Genomic DNA, 26,834 nt, shown 5'->3' with positions numbered 1-26,834 from the left:
TACATTGGAAATTGTTACCGTACGACACAGCTCCATTAATGTCTCGGAACAGCTGATTTCAAGACGGGCGAGTCACAATTTGCGATGTCGAGACAACTAAGCTTAATAACATGTTTTACGGACCACACAAAAGAAGTGACAGATTGAAATATGTTTTTCTTTCACAAAACGGACAGCGCCCACTGTTTCCTCTCTAACGGATGTTTTACTCTTATTGTCTCATATACGTCCTTCAGACTGTGCAAACCTGTGTTGACTACTCAATACTGAATTTTACAAATTCTCATTGAAAGTTTATCACAACCCAGCCCCGCCCATGAAGTGGTACAGCTCCCTTTGGGGAATAATAACGATGACGCAGTCGTCATTGCCCCTTTTGGAACCAAACGGTAGAAGCAACCAAGATTGGGATATCCCAAGAAAACAATCATAACCGAAATATAAATGTACATGATGAGAAAGCGGTTGTTACAGAAAGTTTAGCGAACCGTACTCTTGTGATCTGTCGATGTGTCCTGATGTTGACTCGTTGTTGCGCAACTCGTCAAAATACCAACGCGTCACTCGAATACGACACGATATCGACAAAACTTTGTATGTGTTAAGTAATCAATAAGTAATCCCTTACTAATTGATGGTTTGAGTTGTGATATAAAGTCAAACACACATTCAAAATTATGATGACTTTTGAGTAGCTCCCTCTGGATGTTCTGCATACAATAAGTATATAAAATTATCTGTACTGAAGGACATTTATTATCGCGATTTCAATCAATTTCTAATTTGAATATTCAACGAACATTTTGCAATTAGGTTTCGTAACTCAGGAGTACCGACCCAGATGTCATCATGATGGAACGCAACATGTTGCGGGCGGGTATAATTAATGGCTGGATGTCAAAGGTCCTAACATTTATCATAAGAGCTTATTTTCACAGGTAGTTTTGTCACGGAAACTGAAGTTCTGTTCAAAAAAAAAGGAAATCAGCAGATGCCATAGAATTCAATTTTTCAATATGGTAATATTATCGGGTATTCAGGCGCCTGTACTGCACATGAGAAAATTAGGTAAAATATTCATAAAATTTGCATGTCACCACAATATTAACCTCATACAGAGAAGGTAAACAGCTTATGTCACCGATCGCAAATAGGTATCAAATGGCAATATCAATACATTTATGGGACAGATGCTTAACTAATTTCAATAAAATTTTACTGAAACTGCTGTCTTTGTATAAATGATGTGTAGTCAATTAAACGCTATATTGTTTGGCATTTTGACATCTGCAGGCGGCGACGAAAATAGAAATACTAAAACATCTGCAGGCGGCGACGAAAATAAACACACAGGACAGACACACAGGTCCCCTTTATTTTGACTGTAGTCAGTTTATTTCGTCCTGAAAGAGGAACCTACCACATAACATTAACCACTTGGGAAAGCATTCAAAATTCAATGAAAAAGAAGTACTCGAAAAGTGCGAATTAGATAGGTACACTTTGAGAACAATTGCAAAACCACGTCAGAGAGTTCCACCTTTAAAATGGCTTTGTGCCAGCTTTATGATGTCTCCCCTAAAGTGCCATAATGTATAGTCCCGACATCCTTATGCCTTCAAGATGTGATGTCCATATGTGAACACTTTAGTTATCTGAAAATATAGAATGCAAATGATGAGCTTTGCCAACGCTGTATTTAATTGTAACTATAAACATGATTTCCAATATATCAGACACGCTATGCATGTACGAACAAAGCTATTGGATTGGAAACATTATAAACTAAAGTATGAAATTTCTACAATGTGGTTAGTAAAGCCGTGGGTCGGCAAAAGAGACGAGAGAGAGAGAGAGAGAGAGAGAGAGAGAGAGAGAGAGAGAGCGCTATCGGTGAAGAGCCAGTTGTGCAGTTTTTATGCACTTTTGTTGCATGTATACCTTCCAATTTCCTCACACGCCCTCTAAATTGCATCTTGTACCACATGGATTGTTTTGACGATGATTGTCCACAACGATGTATCGATTTAGAAAACTTGGCGAATTCGAATCCTAATTGCAATTTTAACAGCGCCCTCATCAGCATATATCGTATCAACGTTGCCAAACCGTTTCCATAAACGAACTTTAGCTGAGTATTTTTAAATGAATACAAAATGGTTATGTTTTATCATGTTATTTATTTTGGGACATTAATTGAAAAAAATTATTGTTACATGAACTCAACAATGGTAGCCGATACATTATTTCTAAATTCAATTTACTTTTGTAGTCCTTGTGCAAGTGTATACGTGGTTAGAAGCGGACACACGTCTCTGTAATCGTGTACGGTAATATGAAATATCTATTTGAAAACTCGATAAAAACATAACGTCAAAAATTCAGCCACTGAGAAATTTCTGCAACACACATGCATGGAAACGCTCCAGTGAAGCACTGAATTTGGCGTATCACTATTGACTTTAAAACTCTCTATTCCCCATTTTTAATACTTGTTTTGTCTTTAACAGACAGAATGCTTAACTATCAGCTGTCACGCAGCCTAATTGCAAATGGTGATGACGTCACGGTGATGTTCAACTCTCTCTCTCTCTCTCTCTCTCTCTCTCTCTCTCTCTCTCTCTCTCTCTCTCTCTCTCTCTCTCTCTCTCTCTCTCTCTCTCTCTCTCTCTCTCTCTCTCTCTCTGTATGACAGGCTGTCTGCCTCAGTGTCCACAAACATTTCTCCTTCCTTCCTTCCTTCCTTCCCATTCTCTATCTCTATCACTCACTCTCTGTCTCGGCTTCTCCATACCTTGTTAGCATCCTTTCTCTTAGGAATATTATGGATTTATTATAATTATTTAAAAGCACACACAACACAAGCAATTAACAGCTTAATTGTGTTACGGCTATGTCACACATATTTAAAGTCCCACTAGCTGTATATTTTTTGCATTTAACACGATTGGAACTAATTTGGGATAATTGGATGACGAAGTAATGTAGGTTTGATCTGCAAATATAAGCTCATCTGCTTTTCTGTTCAAGTTAAACACTTTTTTATGAGTAAATTGTAATATTGCAACATTAAGCTTTCGAGCACCTAACATTTTTAAGAAATTTGAAAAATATGAAGATCCAATTATCCCAAATTAGTTCCAATCGTGTTATTTTGTTTTCATAAGATGGCCAGGCTTGAAATGAAATGTAACTTATGTAAACTGCTGACCGATGTGCGACCCCTGAAAGACTGGCGACGGAGGCACGACTTTAGCAGTTAACCTCTCGAAAATGAAAGACGTTCAGCTAAAACTTTCCTCAAGCAAACTTTCAACCATTCGCTTGCTAAATCAAGAATACCCATCAACGGTCACCTTGCAAATTTTGGTACTAGATAAACAAATTACCCATTATATGCCCATATTTGAAATTCAAAATGGGCTGTGTTTTCTTGAGGGGAAGCGGAGGGGGATAAAATTTTAAATTTTCAGAAACCTAAGTCGGTGAAAAGTTGATTCACTCTGTAAACTACTAAATAAGCCCATGACAAGCAAGTGGAAGGTCAAACGAATACTGTAAAAAGTTTCAGGGTCCGAATATCTGTCCCCGAGGAGCATTCTACCGTTAAATAATCGCAGCTCAAATATGGCCGCCGCAAATAGGGGCATAATGACTCGAGTTTCATCGACTAAATCCATCATCAAGGTTTGAAAAAGTGACATTTTCAAAGACAATATGGCTTAAAAACAGGAATTCAAAACATTCCTCCATGGAATGGCTGGTATTTTGTTTTGGAAAATAAACTGAAAAAGATAAAGCTATAGCGGGGCTTTAAAGGGGCTCAATTTTATAGGTTATAAGTTCCCTTACGATGAAGACTTACCATGAACTCTCTTCAAAACTAGCACCCTTCTTCATCTTCACCGTCGGGGCAGTCATTTTCTCCATCGCAGGCGACAGTTGGAATCATACACACACCGTTGTTGCATCTCAAAAGCCCTTCGCATTTACCTTTGATGGAGACAATTACACAGAAATGACGATTGCATAACTTTACTGCGTCAGTGGCACAGTGAAAAGTGACAACCATGGGTCATTGCATGAGAAAGTCTGCATTGAGCAAGATGCACACAACAATTGGCCTACTGAAATGAAAGTGAGTTCAATATCCTTCCTTAAGACAGTTCGCACCTGGAAAATGAAATATCATGATCATATAATATTGTGTACAAAAAGCTCACTTATCAAATCTGTTTGGGTTTTTTTTGTTTTTTGTTTTTTTGTTGCAAAAAATAGGAGTGTAAAACTGGTCAATATACTCCATAGGCTGTAAAATTAGTTCTCATGGGCAGCAGACCAGACGAAGTATTGTCAAAACTTTAAAAATGTGGCTAAGGAGCATTTGACGTCACATACTAATCTCACACGAGGTATTATCTACTCACGGGAGCCGGGGCAGTCTTCTTCTTCCTCCATGTCAACACAATCAGCGACCTGATCGCAGATATAACTATTCGGGATGCAATCCCCATTGTCACAACGAAACTCGTCCGCTTCGCAAGGCATGTCATCTAAGAGAGAAAACAAATGCCAACAAAATTAAAGCGAGAAAGAGACGAAAAGGAATTTTCGATACATAAGAATTCAAGAAACTAGAAAGAACAATATACCGTCCGCTAGAGCTTTCCGGGCAAGAATACCGGAGACGACGAGAACCATAAATAATCTGACTGAATGCTTCATCTTGAACGAATCTCTATTCTTCTGTCGCTTTCGTTCAGGACTTGAAATTCTGTAAAAAAAAAAACAAACAATTTTTTCAGGTTATCACTTCCTTCTACATCAAACGATAGTTTTGCCTTTCAATTTTTCTCATATTTAAAGTTACAACAAATCTACAGACCGTTAACTTGTATCCTTGACTTTGAAACTTACCATGGGGATTCAGTGATATTGATGATCTTGAACGTGTAATCAATGATTTGAAAATTGTGTCTCTTGGAGTATTGTCGGAGACGCGAACACATATATCAGTTTAGTCACACAGCACTCCAAAATCATGATGAACTCTTAAACTCCTCGCCAAATTTGCAAAGTTTTGCTGCACAATCATGGTGATGCCTTCTTCCACGACGTAGCTGAGAAATTACCTGAGTCAAATATTGCTAGTTTCTCTGATGGGGCGAATCGACAGATCGCGGACTAGAAAGTGTGGAAGACGGTCCCCTAACTGATGACTTTTTTCCACAAGTATCATCAGCGAATGTTCATTATGTGTTATGGTTTATTCCCGCGGTAACGAATGAAAAAAGGGTACATGAGTAAACGTGAAAAGTGTTATTTAGACAGACTGAGTGTGCTGTGAAGAATAAATGTTAACAAGTACTCTACCTTGTGTATCCGACGAGAAGACAAACCTGGAATGCGCCCTGATGAAACAAGGTCCTCTTTATATGGCAGCAGCTATTTCCACATGTGCGCAACGGATGATGAATAAGGCAATTAGGGAAATGCGGTTTCATGAACGTGGCCTCTACATGGGGACTGACTGCCCTCTGTCAAAAGGGTTTAATGATTAGTACCTGTATATTGAGATTGGCTGCCCTCTGACTTTGTCCGTATAGTAGATAACTTAATCAGTGAGTTTATTCAAAGACAAAATGACCAGTTTTAAAAACATAAATTATACTTGTTTTCTCTCTGCAGTAATAACGACGCAGGGCACCAACACAGTTTTGTTATGGGCGAATGTGAGACAAGATGAGAATAGGACTGAGAAAACGTGAAAAAAAACAGATTGACAGAATGACAGACATATAGCGACTAACAAGGAAAGAAAGACGGCACAGAAAATGGCCGACAGAGATGGGGAGACAGTACAGACAGAAAAATTGACAGAAAAATTTGTTCAAGTCTATGCTGAAGGTTCAAAAATTACATTACAATGTAAGGTGTTTGTGAAGAGATTTTCTCGGAGGCGGGAAAGGGGGGGGGGCAAGAGACTCGGTCGAAGATCACCTTAATGCCAAGTTAATAGTTGTGAGATATTTGCATAATGGCACTCTATGAACTTTTTTGTGCTTCAGGCAGAACAAAATTTACCAGCCATGCTTGACATGATCTCCACAGTCCGATGAATTTACATATCTAGTACGTTGAACCTATTCGTGTACAAAATAGTTTTACAGTGGTTTGCCTTGAACCGTTGGCAATACAAGAACTAGACATACGTACTGTCTAAATTGAGGCAGTTGCCAACTCTGTCAGGCGTAATTATCGTCTGGCGGTAACATCAGTCGTTAACAAAAAAATCAACTCTACGAAAGTTGAAACATTGTCTTGAAGGAGGTCAGGCTTAATCAAAGCAAAACCACACATCCACACACATGCCGTGCGGTGTCCAGAACGCACCTTTGTAAATTTGAAAAAAATTGTTTGTTGCGGATCTGCTGATGCTGTTTTGACTACATCTGAGCTCCTTACAGGCAATGTTTCAGCTTTCGTACAGATGATCGACTGATATTTACCGCCTAGACGATGATTAACGCCCAACAGTGTTGGCAACTCCGCAATTTAGTATGTCTTTAGTTTTCGTATTGCCAACTGTTCAATGCAAACTACTGTATTAATTACATACTGTATTTCACGTTTTTACGCAAACACAAGCAGCCATGTTTCAGTGCCCATTGATTTGCCATAAATACGAAAAAACAACCCAATGAGGAATCAAGTAATACACCCTTTGCGAATTTCGCGAAGGCTTTAGGAATCATGGGAAACTTGTTGTGGAAAAACACCAGACTACTACACCAACATCACGTGACCACAATAAAGTGATAAAAAATACCATGAAAAGTCGTAAAAAACAGAAGAAAAGGGATAATGAGGTGAAAAGAAGTACATCGGTAAGCCGTTCAATTTTCACATACCTACGAATCGCTTAACTTAAACTGCCCGTATTTGCTCATCGAAACTGTCCAAAAATAACTCCTCAACGTACACCTGTTACAGTGAAAATCATGTATGACTAATTTGAAGCGTATGAGTATGGTGTTAATTAGCAGCTGTTGAGTGGAAGAGCAATAATGTGGCTTTTGCCAAGGGCAATTGAAAAATATCGAATGGGAAAATATAGATGCGTGTACTATCTAGGAGAGAGTGTGTGTGTCTGTATGAAGCCCCACATGACAACCGTTACCGTAAGTGTGCTTTTCAGTAGATGACCAGTATGTAATAGATAACTCTGGCAAGTTTTCCGCCCACTTTGGCTAAACATTTCATTATATATATATATATATATATATATATATATATATATATATATATATATATATATATATATATATATATTATATATACACACTACAGCGTTATTACTATCGAATAGTGCTTCAATCAAACAAATTACCAGTATTCATAACTCAGGTAGTTTTCTCGGTCCTCTCTCTCTCTCTCTCTCTCTCTCTCTCTCTCTCTCTCTCTCTCTCTCTCTCTCTCTCTCTCTCTCTCTCTCTCTCTCTCTCTCTCACTCAACAGAACTTGCGGAAGGTGTTGTTACTCCTGGGTGTTTCCAAAAGCTAGTGATGACGTATAGCAGACAAAGGTTTCCGGCGACTTTGCAATGTCGCTACCCGCCTCTCAGTTATTTTAACTCCTTGCAAAGAGCAGAGAGGAGGATATAATTACAGAAGTGCGCTAGTTATATCATCAAGGTCTGAAAACATCATGTTATCTAATCCTTTTATTTAAGCATTAAAGATCAGAAGTCATTGACAAAATAACGAAAGATATTAACAACTGAAAAGGTCCGATAGAATCTTGGTTTGTTGATCCAACCGTAAGTGCATTTTACCAAGTCATTAGTTTAATATCAGGTACAGGTCGTCTGCATGACAGGGGAAGGATAGAGTTTTAAATCATAAACTAGGAACTCCCGGCAGGGCGTGGCATACCCCATTCCATCTTACACTCTCTTGCGTCCTACAAAAAGACAAAGAAGATCACCCTTAAACACAAGTAAATTTCGATCGCTTTGGTGATGTGAGTTCCATACAGGCTTGTATATTCATAAAGGAGCCGTCATTATTTACTGCCGGGGGGGGGGGGGTGGAGGAATTGCTTTCGAAACTCCAAAATGTCGAGTAGCCCCCCTGCCAACCATGACGTGTTTGAGTAACCCCCCTCTATGCTACAGAAGTTTTGAGTGACCCCCCCCAAAAAAAAAAATCGGGAAAGTTAAATATCTATACAGTAAAATGGATTGCTGCTGCGACAGACCCTGTACAGACCCTGATTAAACCCTGTGGAACAGGTCTGTATCGGAAAGGTTCCATTGCTGTGACAGGGGCTGATGTACAGGTCTGTATCCAGTGCTCTGATGACATGCAGTGTTCTCCGTAGGTTTTTGTTTACAAGAGGGGGAAGATGTGGTGCGAAAGCACCACAAGCGACCACACAACGCGGGGGGAAGGTCAGGAGGGGATGTCCCCCTCTCCTGCCATTGGAGCTTTTGAAAAATAGAGATTAAAATGGTGTTATTTGATGGTACTTGGGGAGTATTTTTTCAGATTTTTTTCGTATAAAAAACTCAAAGGAACAGAAATCTGAGACAGTATTCCAAAACTTATATTCCAGTTCACTGATTTCAATTATATTTTTTGAAAACGAAAAAATAGCGACAGACATACATTTATTCACATTTATTATTTAGTATTATTTTCCTGCAATAAAAGATGGGTTTGTTGTCAAGCCATTCCACTGGACCAGGTTTTAAACTTTTTAGAATCAGAATTAGCTTGTTTTACACATTTCCCCTATCGGTAACCTATACAATGTAGAATATAGAAAGCAGATGTTTCTCATGAATGATCAGGCAAGTATATCAATCTTTAATCAGGAAATACTGAAAAATGTACTCAGTACTAGCCTCTAACATAAGGCTTGACACGTCGAATAGCTGATCATTCTTGTCTGAAGATCACAATAACGTGAAACACACAATGTAATGAGATTTTAGTTTCTACTTGAAACCACCTGTATTATGATTTATATATATATATATATATATATATATATATATATATATATATATATATATATATATATATATATTATATATATATATATTATATATATATATATATATATATATATATATATATATATATATATATATATATATATATATATATATATTATTATGTGTGTGTACACAAATACTGGTTATGAATATACATATCTTTACTATTATTGTTGTATTAATTCGTAACTCCACTAAATGCTTCAGTACATATCAACAAAATTGAGTAGCCCCCCTTTCTTGTTCTCCACTTTTGAGCAACTCCCCTTGTATGTAGCTTTCGATTTTTTGAGTGAACCCCCCCCTAAGATTTCTCCGACACCCCCCTCCCAGGCCATAAATAATGACGGCTCCCTAAAGTGCAACTTGGGTTAAGCGAAGGTTAAATTAAGGTGCCAGATTTGTATTGAATAGCCTTGGATATGTCACGGAACTTCATGTGGCGTTTTAATTACCATCGGTAGTTAAGAGGACAGTAACTGTAACTTTGCCATAATTTTTGTTTTGTATGTCCATCGTAGTTTCTTGTTCTACCACCCCTTTTCCCCATGCATGTTGAAACACCAACTATTTATCTTGTCAACAGCGTCTGAACGTGCAAAACGTCGGGGTTTTTTTCACATTTGAATTCTAGTCCCGACGACCGAACAATAACCATGCATTCAAGTTGCACACATGTAGAGGCTGGGTCGACAAGCTAAGCACAGCGTATAGAGACAATCTTTATGGAGTAGTACAAAACAAACATTATGAAAAAAAAACACCTTCACCAAATGTTAAAGCTACCAGTCCGGTAGTAAACGGCAAGTACCCAATAACTGACAAAGAAACGAAAGTAATATATACGAACGTAGTAGGAAAATGCAAAGCAGACATGCATCAGTGGACGTACCGATTCTAACTGGAGGCCTCTTTATGTGGGCGTTGCAGTCATTTTCCTCATTGCAACAGAAGAGGCATGTCTCGTTTTCAGCGAGATTACAGAGTCTCGCGCCGTCGTAGGCATTCTTACAATACTGAAGGAAAAGATGCAATGACATACCACTAATGAGATCCCGTCGTCATATTAAGTCCTAGAGAAGTCGACGTGTTCCTCTAGGTATGTGTTTTCATTGTTCATTTATTCTACCGGCCAATAGGCGAGAAGCCAGTTAACTGGCGAAGGCACCCATGACCCATTACACACCCAATGTAGCAACGAGGAGTAAAGTGCCTCACCATCTTTTGATTGTAAGTCTGGTATGCTATCCATTGGCCACTGATGCCTTCTCCGTGTTATGTACATGTATGGAAATATGAAATAATTTGCCCAAAATCCTTAACAGTGTTTGATTGAGGAAATTGAATAATTTTGCAGAAAACTTTATCTTAATCCGGTTTCCTGACCAATTTTGAGAGCTCCATACTGGTGTTTAGGCCTGTTCGTTTGCATTTGATATTTAATAACAAGCTAATCTAGTGTGTAAATTATCTTTCCTTTGCTTCCGGCATTGCGGTAAATCCCATCTTGTCAAGTCGTTGCCATGGCAAAACTTTGTTTTGATGCAGCCTCTGCTTGTAGTTCGGTATCAAACAGTGTCCTTGTTTACTCTGGCAGAACATCACATGACAAAGTACTTTACACAGAAACGGAAAAATAAAAGACAGAAACAGCAAAAACGATCGAGGTGTGTAGGCGGTATTCCAACGACTTCTTGCGTCATTGGTTATAGTTTGCTTCGTCAATGTCAAACGACAATATGCATGTCTAAGAACGTTAACTCTGTGCTTTGTGATTTCTCGTCGAATGCAACGTTAAATGTCCTCAATTCGGTGATCTGTAAGTCCAAACAGTTCACATAAATAGAAGTCATGATAGCAGTTATCTTTTAACAGCAAAGGACTATACTCCAAATTTTACCTACATCTTTCGATCGGCAGCCAGCAATGTACTCGACTTTCCCCTTGCGTTTCTTCTTATTCTTCTTCCTTCCCTTGTTGCCTTCAAGTCTGTATTCAGTTGCACACATTTCCTGCCACATTGACAAAGATTATCAAAAAATGGACTGGTCGAGATTAAGGTAGAATGCGCCTCGGGGATTGATATTCTGACTCTCAAACTTTCACAATACTATTCTTCTGGCCTATCTCTTGTTGGTGCTCATTTTGAAGTTTATGGAGTAGGTAAAGTTTTTCCCGGCTTAATTGTTTTCGAAAATCGGGAATATTATTTTCCCTATAGAGACAGGGATGGCGGCCATTTTGAATTTCAAATTGGGAAATTTGTTTCTCTGATACCAAAATTTGAAATGAACCCAGATTTTTATTCTTGATGCTGAAAGAGAATGGCTGAAAGTTTGCTTAAGTAAAGTTTGTATAAAAGTTCAAGGATCTCCATCCTTGAATTTTCATAATTAAAACTATACTGTAAAAAGACACACCAAGGGGAAACTAGAAAAACTGTATTTCGGAAAGGAATCTAACATGGATTGTGTCGTCTGGAGAAAAATTGGCTGTGAGGGCGTTTCATGAGGTTATCGTGATGGCGATGTTGGAACTGAGTTCAATATTCTATTTAATTTAACACTAAATTTGTTATAATAAAAAGAAGTGCCTTTAACATAAGGTTCCGAGTTAAACGTCTTACAATCTACGTATAAATGTCTATACCTATACAGTTACTGCTAAAAACTTCATAGATGTCGTATGGGAACGCTACAAATACTTACGTTTTCTCCGCACACTTCAACATTTCCCCTTTTGCAACGTCTCCTGGCGCCCGTCCAATCCTCACACTTGTAGCATTTGAGAAGTCCTGAAAGTAAAGTATCACCACCTTTGTTCACAACGAGCAATAGCTGTCGAGAAGTAGAGCACAAAATTGTACAAGACATCACGACGAAATGCCCGCCTTGTTAAACGAATGATTTAAATGCTGAGCAGCGTTTGTCAGCATGCAGCTTTGTTAGTGTGAGTGACTGTCTTGAATTCAGATAGAATCAGTATTTACGAGAGCGTGAAACTCCTGTAATAGACACTCTATCTCGATAAATTTGTGCTTTTGTTTTTATTTACACACAAGAACACAACATATAAACACATACACACATTTGTTCGGCCCCTCGTGCAAGTATGAGTATATATATATATATATATATATATATATATATATATATATATATATATATATATATATATATATATATATATATATATATATACGAAGTATGCGGTTCGACTTGTCCGATACAAAGTGCTCAATACAAAAGTAGAGCGAGGTATATAAGGGATGCTGGAGAATTGATTTTACAATTTCATCTCTACAACATTGTTTCGTGAGTCGCGAAACTCACTCATCAGGAGACTAGACTGGAGTGAATCTACATGGGCTAAACATCGCTGGTTACACAGGTGGTGGAATTTTGGTTGAGATTGACAGTTGTTGCATAACAATATATTGCTGCTGCTATGAATATTCATGTTTACGAGAGGACTGATTTACTTCGATGGATATACCGGGAGTTACTAGTTATTGCATAACAATGTCTTGCTTCTGTGACGGCATGATGACACAAGTTCATTTCTTTTATTGAGTGTGGAACATTCTGGATGGCGGATGATAATAATTTTTTCTGTTAAACAAAGGTTGCACCGCTTGTTAGTACTGTCATATGGCTTGGCTTTGGCTAGACCTTCCATGAGATAGTGTGCGTGATATTGTTGTTCTTTAGCGTCCAAATGTGCTTACTGAGTTCGGTGGAGTTTCTGGAGCGTTCATGTCGGAATGATGTGATGTGGTTTCTGTACCTTGTCTTGAAGTTGTTCTCTGTAAGCCCAACGTACGTTTCGGAGGTGTTGTTGTCTGAACGTGTGACTGTGGCTTGGTAGACAATGGAGGCTTGAAGGCAGTTACCGTCGAGTGGGCATGTGTCTTTTTGCCGGCAGTTGCATGTCTTGCTGTTATTGGTCTCAGTGGTATTGTTGTTACTTTGAGGCCTCAAAATGCGTTTGTTGTGGCTGTCGATAATCTGCTTCGTGTTGTTCATGGTGCTGTAGCTGATCTTTATGGTGTTTCTGTTGAATATTTTTCTGAGCTTGTGATTTACCGGAAAACATTTGTCTACTAAGGAAAGGAATCTCTGTCCGATGTTGGTGCTTACATTTTTGCTAAATGGTGGGTTGTACCAGATGATGTTGTTTCTTTGCCTGTTTCTTCTTTTGTTTGTGGTTGTCGGTTCGTATCAACAATCGTTCGTATCAAAAAATCAAAAAAGAAATCTGCCGCATCTTCAAAAACAACGGGCTGAAAATCACAATCGAAGCTAACAAACAAGTTATCAACTTCCTCGATGTCACATTCAACTTAGCCGCAAATACATATCAACCCTACACGAAGCCTAATACCACACTCCAGTACGTTCACCGTGAAAGCAACCACCCTGTTAGCACTATAAGGAACATACCAGCCGGAATCAACAAACGCCTCTCCAACCTATCATCCGACCAAGCCTCCTTCGACCAATCTACCCCACCATATCAAAAAGCACTTGACGAGAGTGGATACCAATACACTCTACGATACGAACCGACAACCACAAACAAAAGAAGAAACAGGCAAAGAAACAACATCATCTGGTACAACCCACCATTTAGCAAAAATGTAAGCACCAACATCGGACAGAGATTCCTTTCCTTAGTAGACAAATGTTTTCCGGTAAATCACAAGCTCAGAAAAATATTCAACAGAAACACCATAAAGATCAGCTACAGCACCATGAACAACACGAAGCAGATTATCGACAGCCACAACAAACGCATTTTGAGGCCTCAAAGCAACAACAATACCACTGAGACCAATAACAGCAAGACATGCAACTGCCGGCAAAAAGACACATGCCCACTCGACGGTAACTGCCTTCAAGCCTCCATCGTCTACCAAGCCACAGTCACACGTTCAGACAACAACACCTCCGAAACGTACGTTGGGCTTACAGAGAACAACTTCAAGACAAGATACAGAAACCACATCACATCATTCAGACATGAACGCTCCAGAAACTCCACCGAACTCAGTAAGCACATTTGGACGCTAAAGAACAACAATATCACGCACACTATCTCATGGAAGGTCCTAGCCAAAGCCAAGCCATATGACAGTACTAACAAGCGGTGCAACCTTTGTTTAACAGAAAAAATTTATTATCATCCGCCATCCAGAATGTTCCACACTCAATAAAAGAAATGAACTTGTGTCATCATGCCGTCACAGAAGCAAGACATTGTTATGCAATAACTAGTAACTCCCGGTATATCCATCGAAGTAAATCAGTCCTCTCCGTAAACATGAATATTCATAGCAGCAGCAATATATTGTTATGCAACAACTGTCAATCTCAACCAAAATTCCACCACCTGTGTAACCAGCGATGTTTAGCCCATGTAGATTCACTCCAGTCTAGTCTCCTGATGAGTGAGTTTCGCGACTCACGAAACAATGTTGTAGAGATGAAATTGTATAACCAATTCTCCAGCATCCCTTATATATATATATATATATATATATATATATATATATATATATATATATATATATATATATATATATATATATATATATATATTTTATTATGTATTATGATGAGGTCTTCTCTCTTCTTTAAGTTTACAGCTAATCTATTTCAGCTAGCACAGTACATTGATACATTGATTACATCGGCCTAAAATAAACTACTACATTTTTACCACAATCTTGATCTTCGTCTTCTCCTCTTCTACAATTGGGATATCCATCGCATACTTGATAGCCGAATATACATACTCCGTTATCACACCTAAAGGAAAATTCGTCACATTCACCTGCAAGTGGTGACATCAGATATTGGTGGTTAGAAGACAATATTTGCCGTCTGCGCATGTCCAAACTGTTCTTTCAACCAAGGTATGTGTACAAGCAGTTTATATTCAGGTCCTCATTCTAAATCTCAAAAATCTCATTCAGTAATATATTGAACTAATTTTATTCTAATCTGTTAGGAAAGCTTTCCAATAGCTCTGGTTATCACATAGATTATGAAAGCGACCAGGTTTAAGGATTTTTTTTGAACAAAATATTGGCAAACGTTTTAAGTGTTCATATCTGAAGTACATATCACCTTCTTCAAAGAATTGGCGACGCTCAAACAAGCTTAAGTTACACCGCTGCCTCTGGTGACATTGCTCAGACGAATGTTTCCGCCCAATGTCAATATGAAATACTTTTCCAAGAAATAGGTCCAAAACTTGTTTAAACACATAATGTAAACATATAACATAGTTTTTGCGTTCTTTCATTTAAAACGCAAGTACTATTGTCTTTAAGTTAAAGTGTGATTGTCTGTTCTTTGTTTTGGTTTTGCAAAATTGTACGCGCCTCGAAATTGAAAAGTTTAAACTTTCTCTCAAACTTTCTGTAAGAGAACTTTACATCATTCCCTTTCGAATTCTAGAATGAAAATCCGGAGTCAACGCCGCAAAATTCTGTAATAGAGATACAAATTACGTAACATTTCTCGACTCTTTACATTCAAAATAGCCTCCATCCCTGTATTAACTATGAGGGGAAACATTACATTTACGACATAATTCTAAGTCGGTATAAACTTTAGATATTCGATAAGCTTAAAAGTGAGCCATGACACCGTGGTGGACCAAAGAAGTGATGTAAAAATTCTAGAGCCAGAACAGCTGTCCCGAGGCGCATTCCACCTTAACGAAACCAAAATCATCATTATATATCATCTCGGATGATGAAGTCAAGACTCACGGTTTTCATCGCAGCCTTCTTCATCTTCTTGGTCTGGACAGTCAGGTTCCTTATCACACACTTTCTTCTTACGTATACAGCGGCCAGAATTGCAGCGGAATTCATTTTTCTTGCACTCAGCAGCGCCTTTGAGAGATTCGTATTAAAGTTTGCGTCAGCTGGACGTTCGTTTGCGTGATACACACAGTAAGAAATTTAACATTAATACGGCAAAGGTTTATTTTTTACTACGATGAGGTGAAAATTAAACATTCTTACCATTATTGATTGTCTTCCAAAATCAAACATGTATAAATGATTGTGCGTGTAAAAGAGCGGGGTCAGTATTCCCAGCTTGCGGAGTAAATAACAGAGAAATCGGGGAAAGGAAAATGTCTTACTGCATGACGACTCGTCACTTCCGTCCGGGCAGTCTACGACGCCATCGCAATGAGAAGTTTTACGAATGCACACCGAGTCACCGCACTGCCAATAGTCTTCACCGCTACAATCAACTGAAAGACCAAGAATGCATATAGAATGTCACTCAATCAGTTTGTATATCTGGACTATATTGTTTTCACGTTTATTTCTCTTGCGGCTTGTAACGTTAGGTTCACGCAACTTCGTGTCACCAAATCATTGGGGCAATAGTTCAGTCTTTAAAATGCGGCTAGTGTGTTTTTTTAAAATCAATTTGTTCTGTGCATTGTCTTCTGTTTTACAATTAACGAACTTTGAACTGGGAATTCATGATTTCTGTAAAGTCGAGTTTTGGCACCCTTTCCATGAGTCAAGCAAAGATTCGTGATGTTTATTTTCAATCAGGACATCACTCACTCGATGTCTTTCAAGTAAAAGATTTACTGCTGCAAATAATAATTGTTCAGGAGCTTTAGCTTGCTATTTCAAAGGAACTGTTTATGCGACATAGCCAAACGCCTGTCATTGCTGTTGATATTTGCCTTAGTTTTGTGAAATAATTCGACTAAGGTCTGCTACGGCATTTCCGTAATTTTGAAAGCATGATATAATGTACCGCTTCTTAAAAAAGAAACAAAACAAAAAAACACAATTAAGGTTTATGAAAGCCCGTAAGGAACACTTTGCAAAGCAAATAAAGAGACTAATGTCATGATCATGATATAGTTTCTTGTTAGCGCGTGATACCTTCTCTAGAATCTCTTTACATACTGTTCTACACTCTGGCTTTTACATTTGGTAGATACAACTTGAAGAAGGTGATGTTCATGTCGTCAACGCCGCCTGCTTGTAAACCTTGAAAGGTACTAGAAACGCACATACTGAAAAGTCAGTTGCCATTTGCCAGATATTATCTTTTCTGCGGGTCACTACGTGAATAGCTATGACATTTCTTGAATTTGTGGTTTTCAATATGTAATACACACCAAGAAACTGAAATATTAAAACCCTTTGAGCGCTAAAGTCAATTTTTGTCACCCTTATAAAATATAGCTAAGTCAATTTTTGCTACATTTTTGCCAAAATTTTGATAAAAAAACTCTGGCCAATGAAATTTTGAGTTCATTTGGTCCAAAATTATCACAAAAATTACAGAAAAGTTCATAAAATTTGGTAAAATGTTGCACTAATTTTTTTCGTGGGAAAAAATACAGCACTTAAAGAGTTAAACATCTTCTCAAACTCTCTCGAAGGAAACTTTGAACTATTCTCGATAATTAAAATTGGGAGCCACCGTATAAAATATTGGACCAGACAATCGAATTGCCTCACATTTAATTACATACATTTTATGTTCAAAATGGCCGCCCCGGCCTGTGTCAAACTAATTATCGAAAAACGGAATGTTTGGCTTTTGCAAAAGTATGACGGTAAAAATTTCATTTACTCAACAAGCTTCAAACGCGTCCACACAAGCAGCATAGTATAACCACGCTATTGTCAAAATTTGACCGTCTGAAGATTTGTCCTCAAGATGCATTCTACCACAAATTAGCTGAAACGTCGGCAATAATTATAAGATGCAACTTACACGGACAGTTCATTTGGTCGGTCCCATCCGGGCAATCCTGTCTGAACGCACGATCACAGACCCAGTTTTGTGGAATACATTTGCCGCTAGAACAGCGGTATGGATAAAGTGGCGAGTTACAGGTTGAACTTTCTGAAATAAAGAATTGCAAAACGGTGACGCATTTTTGTTTTTTGGTGCATGGTATGTTGAAATGGAATACCTTAATACATTCAGTGAAAATCTACCATCTATACTGTGAGTTTCGAAGTTCCGGCAACTATGTTTTTTATGTTCTTTTTCTCAAAATTTCTACATCATTTGCAACCGAAGACACTGCGCATTCAAAAATCAGCGGACAAATGCTACTACAAAATTTCTTAAAGATTACATCATTTCGTCAGGTTTTTTAAAATCAGTCATATCTGCCAAACGCCCGCAAGCGACCAAATCTAGTAAATTTTGGATTTTCTTCTTATGCAGTACACGTTTACTGTCAGGTCGAGTGTCTGTACCGATTGCACGACTCTATATGCATACACTCACCGCAGTTTTTCTCATCTTCCCCATTAGCACAGTTGCTTACAGTGTCACAACGCATGTAATTCATTATACATTTCCCGTCGTCGCACTCATAACGAAATCCTTTTCTGCAGGCTGAAAGTTTAAAATGGAACGATGAGCATTATCCCGGGCATCATGGCATCTGTATGGGACGAGTTAGCTTCGTCAATTGAGGAAGACGTTTTGCAAACATGGATTCTGCACAATGGTCTTGAATTGTTGAGGCTTCGGGCTAGCCCTCCGACATAAAGTGCAGCAAACAAATGAGGGCGCCATGCTATTGTTTATCGCTAAAACTATGCAGCTGCTGCAATGAAAAATTAAGCTTATCCAACTGCATATCGCACATATGCTAGATTCTTTACTTCTATGTGGTAAAAAGTTTGCAACAACGAAGGTTATAGTGTCTCAAAGTCTTGGTCAAAAATGCTAATAATCATTCCCTAGGCTCTTTCTTCTGTATAATGCACACTTCGCCAGTAAAAACAAACCACTCAGACAAATAAATCAAATCTTTGGCTGTTATCAAATTTCATCAAACTCGTACGGCTTTAATAAATTAACTTTAAACGAGATATAAACATGTGTGTGAAAACTAAATTAACAGGGACGAATGCTTTTGCAGGATAATTAATAGCGTTGCTTCGTGTCTAACGTATAACCGCCCCTAAAGTATTTTTATGGTTAATATTCTTGTGAAGCGGATGGGACATTTTACTAGTACTATCTCCGAATGGAATCCACTTTCATTTCGACCGAGAAATTATAAGCCACTCAACAAGTAAAAATTGCTAATTTCGTACAGGAACTTACTGCAAACTATATATGAACAGGTGATATTTCTGTAAGAGTCAAATTTAAGCTGACCATTCCGAAGTGCAGAAAGTTCTGATATCCGATAAGCTTTGAAAACTACAGTTCATAGTGCAACTCCGAAGTGTGTCTACCGCTATAGAAGTGTTTCTGAGATATTTTCAATGGCTGTTAAACAGTTCATGCAGAAACGCTGTGAATATTGGTGTAAATAAATTTGGTCTCCATACGTAGATCTCATTAGCAGAAGGAACTTGTGTGACAGAGTTCTGAACACAATTTGTCCAACAAAGTTTACGCTCAGAAGTAGGATTGCCATCCTGGTAATTTTAGTATATTGTTCTTGAGTAAACTGTAATGTCAAGAAGTTTGTTATGTATAGTTGTCAAGAGTCTGGAGACTTTCATATAGCAAGAAGTAAGCCGGCCAATTTTACGGTGATAAAGTTGCGACGAAGTCACAGAAAACCGTCCAATCTCCGTGTATTAAAAAATGGCGGATTGGTGCAGACCGTATCTCCAGTAGTGTGTAGAGTGTATTTGCCTCTCAGATATTAATATTCTTGTGTCTTTCATTTTTGTGGTCTCCCTTGCGAAGACCAGCTACTGTTTCCAAAGTATCCCCACCAATCTGGCTTTTGTGCTGCTTCGCGGCAGACCTATAAATACATTGTCACCGGCGGACGGCATCAAACAACACTATCAAATAAGATTATACGTACCAGCACTGGCTAGTCGACTGTAGATTACAAGGACAGCGATGAAGAGAAGGCACAGACACAGGCTGCTGTGGTTCACCATAATTCCCGCGCTTGGCTCTCAATCGCGATGAATCGTGCTGTTGTGCAAATTAGCTCCGTCGGCCTTGGACAAAAAAAGATGAAGTGATTGTCTCTTCTGTGTTATGACAAAAAGACTACGCATACTAAGCAACAAATGCGCATGTGTACGTCACCTGAAAATGTGTCAAATCCCCGGACTTAGTCGACAAATTTGACATTACCAACAAATTAAAGTAGATGGCACATTTAGAAAGTTAGGGACTGTACTCGGAATGGTAAGTTTGTCCGTCATCGGTGCATTCTACTTTTGTTCTGTATGCATGCAAAATACGGTTTCGTTTTAATTACTCCCAAAATTATGGCAAATGTTCGCTGTGTTATTTGTCAACCCAGAGAGCACCAGGGAATCGTCCTATACACTGGTATTTATGCGATATCAATAGCCTTTCATATTTTACACTATGCGTCATATGTAATCACCGTTTATTCAAATTGCATTATACTCTAGAGGGAAAATGAAGAATTGCACTCGGTTTATAGAATTGAAATCATTAAAATTGTATCAAAATTATCATCGCAATAGACCCTGTGATTTTTACACGAGGCGTACTTTCGACTAACGTACTAGTGACAAGCTTTGTTCAACAAAAAAGCCTCATAGATCTAGAGCAATATAAGTTATCACAACACAAAACAAGGCGTCGAAATAAAAGACTAACTTCTCGAAAGATCTAACATCATTTTATGAGGCTTGTACTCAATATGAATTGTGAAAAAAATATTCAGGATCACCTGAGTCCCAGTAGAACTATATATCATTTATTTTCAATGTGAGACGAAATATGAGTATCATAGCATATGTCGTGAAATGTCGATAGGCCACATGAAAAACTTAAGCTATTTACTTTTTAAATCAAAGTTGTAGTCAGGGATCAACAATGTCAGTGACCATTGCAGTCTTAACTATAAAAGATGTTGGCAAATTGATAAAGTCATGTTAATTAAGGTGTAATAACTTGCCTGCAGTGAGTTATTGTAATAAAAAGTTATGACATTTAATTTTTTATGGTTCGTTAAATGATTTAGCGAATCTTTTACATGATATACAATAAATGTAGCAAATCATTTTTTAACTTTCAGAATAATATATTTCAGGGGAGTACCTTAAGCAGGCATGTGATTAATAATCTAACCCAACTGCGTGTGAATGCATATGCACAGTTTACCAACATTAAACGTCTATCGTACTGCCCAGGGCAAGATACCTTCGCAACGTGGTATTCCGTCACATTACCGGGTATCCATACGTTTATCATTGATACTGAACAAAGGACGCCACTCTAAATATCAGGATTGCATTTACTGGCTTTAAATCATGTAAAATATGGAAAGGTTATCATTGAGAAACCCAGCGGTTATAAAAAATATATCAATGTTTCAAACAGCACAGCGATAGGTCGTTTGTCAGTCATTTCTAAATCCTTAAAAAATATGGTTGTAGCGTTTGATGAAGTCACGTATGCTTTTCATCAGATTTAGTAATGGCATAAAATCTTAAAGATCAATATTTTCACTCAATATGTCATGGCGGCTTTCATTGTTCAACAAGATAACCTGTTTGATACTGAATGAATTAGAGCTTGTTCAGTCGTAATTCAATGACCGTTCCAATTAATGAATGATGTTCATACTCCAAATATGACTTTTGAAGAATACAGAAATCAAGATTTGTAAAGTTTAGATCAAGTTCAAAGGCTGTAGAAAAGGGTGTAAGATACAAATGTTTGTTTGATAACTGATTGTTAGTACAAGACACATACGCACGAACCTACCGTCTGCAGCAGGATCTTCACCGTGTGGGCTCCCGTGATTCAGGAAGAACCCGTAACACTTACTATTCTATTGGTTTGAAACTAAAATTTGTAAATTGATATGCTATCGCCAGATTTCTTGTTCATATTTAGCTGTCCGGTTACAAGCGATCGATATTTCATCACAACTAAAAGTAACACATTAGAAAGCACTATATTAATCTTCTTATATGTAGTAAGCCAGTATTTTGATGCATTCAAGCTTAAGAGGAAAACTTCATAAATATATCATAATCGCCTACGGAGCGGTTGACCTATCCCACTGTCATGTTTCTATAATTTGCACCGGTTACTGTAAATCTTCATTCTAGTAATTCGCCAAATTTCAACATTTCGCCACTTGGGCTTACGATTTACCGGAGGTGTAATTCTTCAAAATTGGCGGCAAATTTACATTTTCAAGTCTCTTCTGTTTAAATTCAATGGCAACGCCATTCTAGGCACCCGCATGTCTCGTGAATTCCTATGATTATGCATTAAATGTCTCACGCAAGGTTGGACAATAGAAAGACAATGTAGTCGAACTTTTATCAGAACTGTAGCTGTTTAGTATCGCTTTTCATATTTTCAACAGCTTGGATTTAAAACAATGGTGTTGTGACATGTCTCATGCATACAATGTATTAGGCCTAATCATTGTGAAACAAGCGTTGGCAAGTTTTCTTGTCGACAAAGTATTGTAAATTTGGGGGTCGGACTTTGGGGGCCTTGGAGTGAGCATATCTCCAGGCTCTCGGAGCTAAGGGTTGCCCCAGGCAGCCATCAGGCTGACCTGGGGAAATAAAGTTTCGAGCGCAACGTTAATTCCTGTGTCGCCTGATCTATATTCACTCAATCTACGCGTACTGTGGTCTGAAGTTCCCCTTAATCGTGATTCCGAACACCAAGAACACTCTTTTACGATTTGATATGGTGGAGAACTAAAACCCGGTTGCAATATCGACCAAATGTGGTGTTTGGTCGAGCCTTGAGCTACAAAGCGAATCGTTCTGCCAATATCTGAGCTGCATGATTCCCCGAAAACGAAGAAAACGAAGCCTCTCACAGCAAAGCTGAATGGAATTTCCCGATAGAACTGCGAGAAGCGAGTCGCTCCCGGACACCTGAGTGAAATTCCCCGGATGACATAAAGGATGGACAATGCAGAATTCAGACCGAAACAAATTACAGGAGAAGGTGATATTTACAGAGGCAAGCTGAATCATTCAACCCAAGGAAGCCAGCGAAGAACACGTCAAGGCAGAGCAACCATGAGAAGATAAGAGTATCAACATTTTGAAGGGTGAGCAGATTCGAGATTTGCCGAAGTTGAACAAGAGAACTGTGTATGATCGTTGGAACTGCGTCTTTTGTCTGCGAACTGAATTTGACAATTGTTCGAGGCGTTTTTGTGGTCAAATAGTTAGTATATAGTAGACTCGCTTTGATTCCAAATATTGGTATTGTTCAACAGAGAAATCTAATTATTTATACTCGTTTGTCTTTATTTTATACGAAGCCTCATCTACGCGGGTTGGTTTGGGGGTTGGGAGTGTTTTTTTTATTAAGTGAAGATAATTACGAGAATTACCGACGCTGCAGTGCTACGCGTAAGACGTCTCCGATACGAAGGGTTGGGGGGTTGGAGAGTTGAATAGTTAGTTTTTAAATTTGAACATCGTCAATATGGTAATCGAAATTGTTCTAGAAACGGATCTCACTGGGAGAAACTTTTGATCACAAACATAACCGCGGACATTGCCCGATACAGCTTGTATACATCTGCTATCAGCACTGCAACATATACATTATTCGTTTATTTTCAAATAACGATGTCATGTTTCTAATTACAAACAAAAAATTGTACTTTCCACTTTATGTTCTTCTGAAATTCTGTACTTTCCTTGTGTATTTTGTGTAAATGTAATATTTTTGTATTCTATCCATATTTGAGACACCTTTTATAAGGCTTGAGGGCAAGCCTTTGTGGGAGAAAGAACGATGTCATGTTTCTATAATTTGTACCGGTTACTGTAAATCTTCATTCTAGTAATTCGCCAAATTTCAACATTTCGCCACTTGGGCTTACGATTACCGTAGGTGTAATTCTTCAAAATTGGCGGCAAATTTACATTTTCAAGTCTCTTCTGTTTAAATTCAATGGCAACGCCATTCCAGGCACCCGCATGTCTTGTGAATTCCTATGATTATGCATTAAATGTCTCACGCAAGGTTGGACAATAGAAAGACAATGTAGTCGAACTTTTATCAGAACTGTAGCTGTTTAGTATCGCTTTTCATATTTTCAACAGCTTGGATTTAAAACAATGGTGTTGTGACATGTCTCATGCATACAATGTATTAGGCCTAATCATTGTGAAACAAGCGTTGGCAAGTTTTCTTGTCGACAAAGTATTGTAAATTTGGGGGTCGGACTTTGGGGGCCTTGGAGTGAGCATATCTCCAGGCTCTCGGAGCTAAGAGTTGCCCCAGGCAGCCATCAGGCTGACCTGGGGAAATAAAGTTTCGAGCGCAACGTTAATTCCTGTGTCGCCTGATCTATGTATTTACTCAATCTACGCGTACTGTGGTCTGAAGTTCCCCTTAATCCAGATTCCTGATTCGGAACAGCATGGACTTTTCTTTTACAATTTGATACCACCTTCAATCTCTTTTTGCTGTAACTCGTCAAGTATTTTTCAGCATTACACGAAAAAATGCAGTCTTTCGTCTTATACCTAAATCAATGTAACAATATACCTGTTGTTAAATGTGCCAATACTGTCTGTATACGTACATTACATTTCTTGGTAATTTGTCAATCTAATTCGAGTAAAGGGAAGGTTTTCACTGGTTAACAATAACTCTGTGTACTGTACGTGATGTGAAGAGAAGAATGCGACAAAGTCCTTGTTTCAGAGACGAGGTGTAATGGAAATATCAGAAATTACAGCCAAGGTGCCATCTAACACACCAAGTTATATGCCAACTTGTGCAACATTTTGCACAGTATATGTATTCGTACAATGCAAAACTGCGTTATGTGATGCAATTGCAATGCAAGGCGTTATTATGGGTGTAGAGCTTGTTGATAAGGCAAAGTTGTATGGTACTTTTGCAAATTACTGTTGATTTGTATTAAGATCAACTCGATGCTTAGTTCAGTACAACTAGTTCAAAGGTTAAACAATTATAAAATTTAAACCAGGGACGATTCGGAACGGATTGTTCACGCAATTCAACTATACAATGAATGCGCAGTCTTTTTTTTACAGAAAAACAGAAAGAAGAGTCTGAGTTGATTGACAGGAAAGTACGGTAAAAGCAACAAAAAAACAAAATTCCTAAGCGTTGCATAATTTGTTTAATGCACCTAACAGCTTTAACAGACACAGACAGACAGACAGAGATGGGTGGATGGATGAATGAATGAATGAACGGATGAAACCAAACAGACTTACCTTACAGATCTCTCTTTTCTCGGTGAAACTCTTACTCAAAGTCGAAAATAGAGGGTTCTGGTGGCAAAATTCGACTAGACATAGATTCGGTTACGAATACTTCTGCGCTATGGTTGCCCTAGCATTTATGGGACAGTCACTGCACGATTGATGTAGGATATATATATGACACAAATGTCATGTCTATGTCATCTGTTTAGCCTAAGCCTGCAGACATTTTCGGATGTCCGGTGCAGGACTCTATATGTGGGATATGCTGCTTCCTGACTCGCAGACATTTGATGAGAATATCGATGAGAATGTGTTTGTGTGTCGTTTATCATAACAACAGGTTATTCCCATTATCGCCAATTCTGTGTCGTATCAGCATGAGCAAAAAACCCGATTCATCATATGACCATTGCCAGAATTTCACAAATGATAGGGAAAACCTTACATTTTTAGGCCTTACTTTTATTACCCTTTGCGCATAAATATTGATAAATATTGAAATATTAGCTTAACAGGCTTCATTCATAAACTATGCGACCTGGTTTTTTGCAGACGTCAACACCACATTCGACAAATTATCCATATTGTTTCGGGCGCGACACAACGCTGTCACGCCATGCGCTCACAGCCTGTTCAGAGGTAGACGACCGAGCCACGCGAACCGTAGAACGTTTGCTATGTCTTGTCAAAAAATACAAGAACTGGAATGGAATAACCACGGGATAACACTACAAGATTCAACATATTATCATATACCAATGCCCATGTAAAATATCAGCCGTGATATTTCACGGTTAACGTCGAGGTATGCACGATAAACGTCATCAGTTTTGGAGTGTTCCCGACCTACATTTTCAGTTCGATAGTAAAATAGAGTTAAAAACAAACAAAATGGCCGGTGCTGTCCAGCTACGGTGCGATGTTGCCGACTTAAAAATTTGAAGGGCCTTGAAACAGAGGAATAGTTTGGGTAGCTAAATACGGGACTATTATGTCTAATCTTCTTGTGTTATCCCGTGGTTAATAAATGAAAGTTGTTGTAAGTTTTAGACAAGGTCTAGCAAAAATTATACCGTTCTCACGGCACGGTCCACCTCATGTGTAGTGCGTAAAATATTGATATTGGACGGAGCGATAGCATGGATAGGGGCATGGGTATATGATAAAGGCTGATATACTATGTTCTTAGATGTGCGACCGATAAAATGGCAAACGATCCTGAAACTAGGTGGTAGAAGTGAGTGGCACGGTATGTAAATTTATCCCGAAAAGAATTGTAACGTTCTTAACTCAAGTTTTGTGCAGCCCTGTCCGATCGGAAGGTTAGACACACAGAGAGACAAAGACAGACTGATAGGCAGATAAACAGACATGCACATGCATGGAGAAAGACATGGAGAGATAGAGACACGGAGAGACATACAGAGTCAGAGACTGACAGATGGACCGACTGTAAGACAGACAGATAGAAGTAAGAGCATAGAATTTTTGCAAGTAGGCATAACGAACATTCATCATCTTAAAGTTTGAAGATTTCTAGAACTCCGACACGATGTTTTC

General features: G+C 38.4%; 2 protein-coding genes across 2 annotated transcripts; both read right to left on the bottom strand.

Moving 5' to 3' along the window:
* Positions 1-1,367: 1,367 nt before the first annotated feature.
* LOC139133572 (uncharacterized) lies at positions 1,368-6,655 on the bottom strand. The gene is made up of 6 exons (XM_070700301.1): positions 6,638-6,655; positions 5,374-5,537; positions 4,653-4,774; positions 4,428-4,553; positions 3,866-3,993; positions 1,368-1,655 (listed from the first exon to the last, which is right to left on the bottom strand). The coding sequence occupies exons 1-5, from the start codon at positions 6,653-6,655 to the stop codon at positions 3,884-3,886; spliced, it is 540 nt and encodes a 179-aa protein (XP_070556402.1). The 3' UTR covers positions 1,368-1,655; positions 3,866-3,883.
* Positions 6,656-7,708: 1,053 nt separating this feature from the next.
* LOC139133248 (low-density lipoprotein receptor-related protein 8-like) lies at positions 7,709-25,417 on the bottom strand. The gene is made up of 11 exons (XM_070699757.1): positions 25,284-25,417; positions 19,913-20,054; positions 18,361-18,471; positions 17,836-17,967; positions 16,223-16,336; positions 15,843-15,968; positions 14,783-14,896; positions 11,770-11,855; positions 10,966-11,073; positions 9,954-10,077; positions 7,709-7,962 (listed from the first exon to the last, which is right to left on the bottom strand). Exons 2-11 carry the CDS (start codon positions 19,989-19,991, stop codon positions 7,946-7,948), a joined length of 1,011 nt encoding a protein of 336 aa, XP_070555858.1. The 5' UTR covers positions 19,992-20,054; positions 25,284-25,417; the 3' UTR covers positions 7,709-7,945.
* Between the last annotated feature and the right edge of the window lie 1,417 nt (positions 25,418-26,834).

Source organism: Ptychodera flava, chromosome 5 (assembly GCF_041260155.1).
Source record: "Ptychodera flava strain L36383 chromosome 5, AS_Pfla_20210202, whole genome shotgun sequence".
In the NCBI taxonomy this organism is placed as follows: Eukaryota; Metazoa; Hemichordata; class Enteropneusta; family Ptychoderidae; genus Ptychodera; species Ptychodera flava.
Note: the sequence above shows the minus strand (reverse complement) of the source record. Positions and strands in the feature narration are given on the sequence as shown.

Excerpts from the sequence above, each read along its gene's own strand:
- LOC139133572 (XM_070700301.1), bottom strand. Across the intron at positions 4,554-4,652 it reads CCGGAAAGCTCTAGCGGACG|ATGACATGCCTTGCGAAGCG; the intron begins GTATATTGTTCT and ends TTTCTCTCTTAG. Across the intron at positions 3,994-4,427 it reads AGAAGACTGCCCCGGCTCCC|GTAAATGCGAAGGGCTTTTG; the intron begins GTGAGTAGATAA and ends TCTCCATCAAAG.
- LOC139133248 (XM_070699757.1), bottom strand. The coding sequence starts at position 19,991 with ATGGTGAACCACAGCAGCCTGTGTCTGTGCCTTCTCTTCATCGCTGTC. Across the intron at positions 18,472-19,912 it reads CAGTCGACTAGCCAGTGCTG|CCTGCAGAAAAGGATTTCGT; the intron begins GTACGTATAATC and ends TTAAACTTTCAG. Across the intron at positions 17,968-18,360 it reads GGAAGATGAGAAAAACTGCG|AAAGTTCAACCTGTAACTCG; the intron begins GTGAGTGTATGC and ends TCTTTATTTCAG.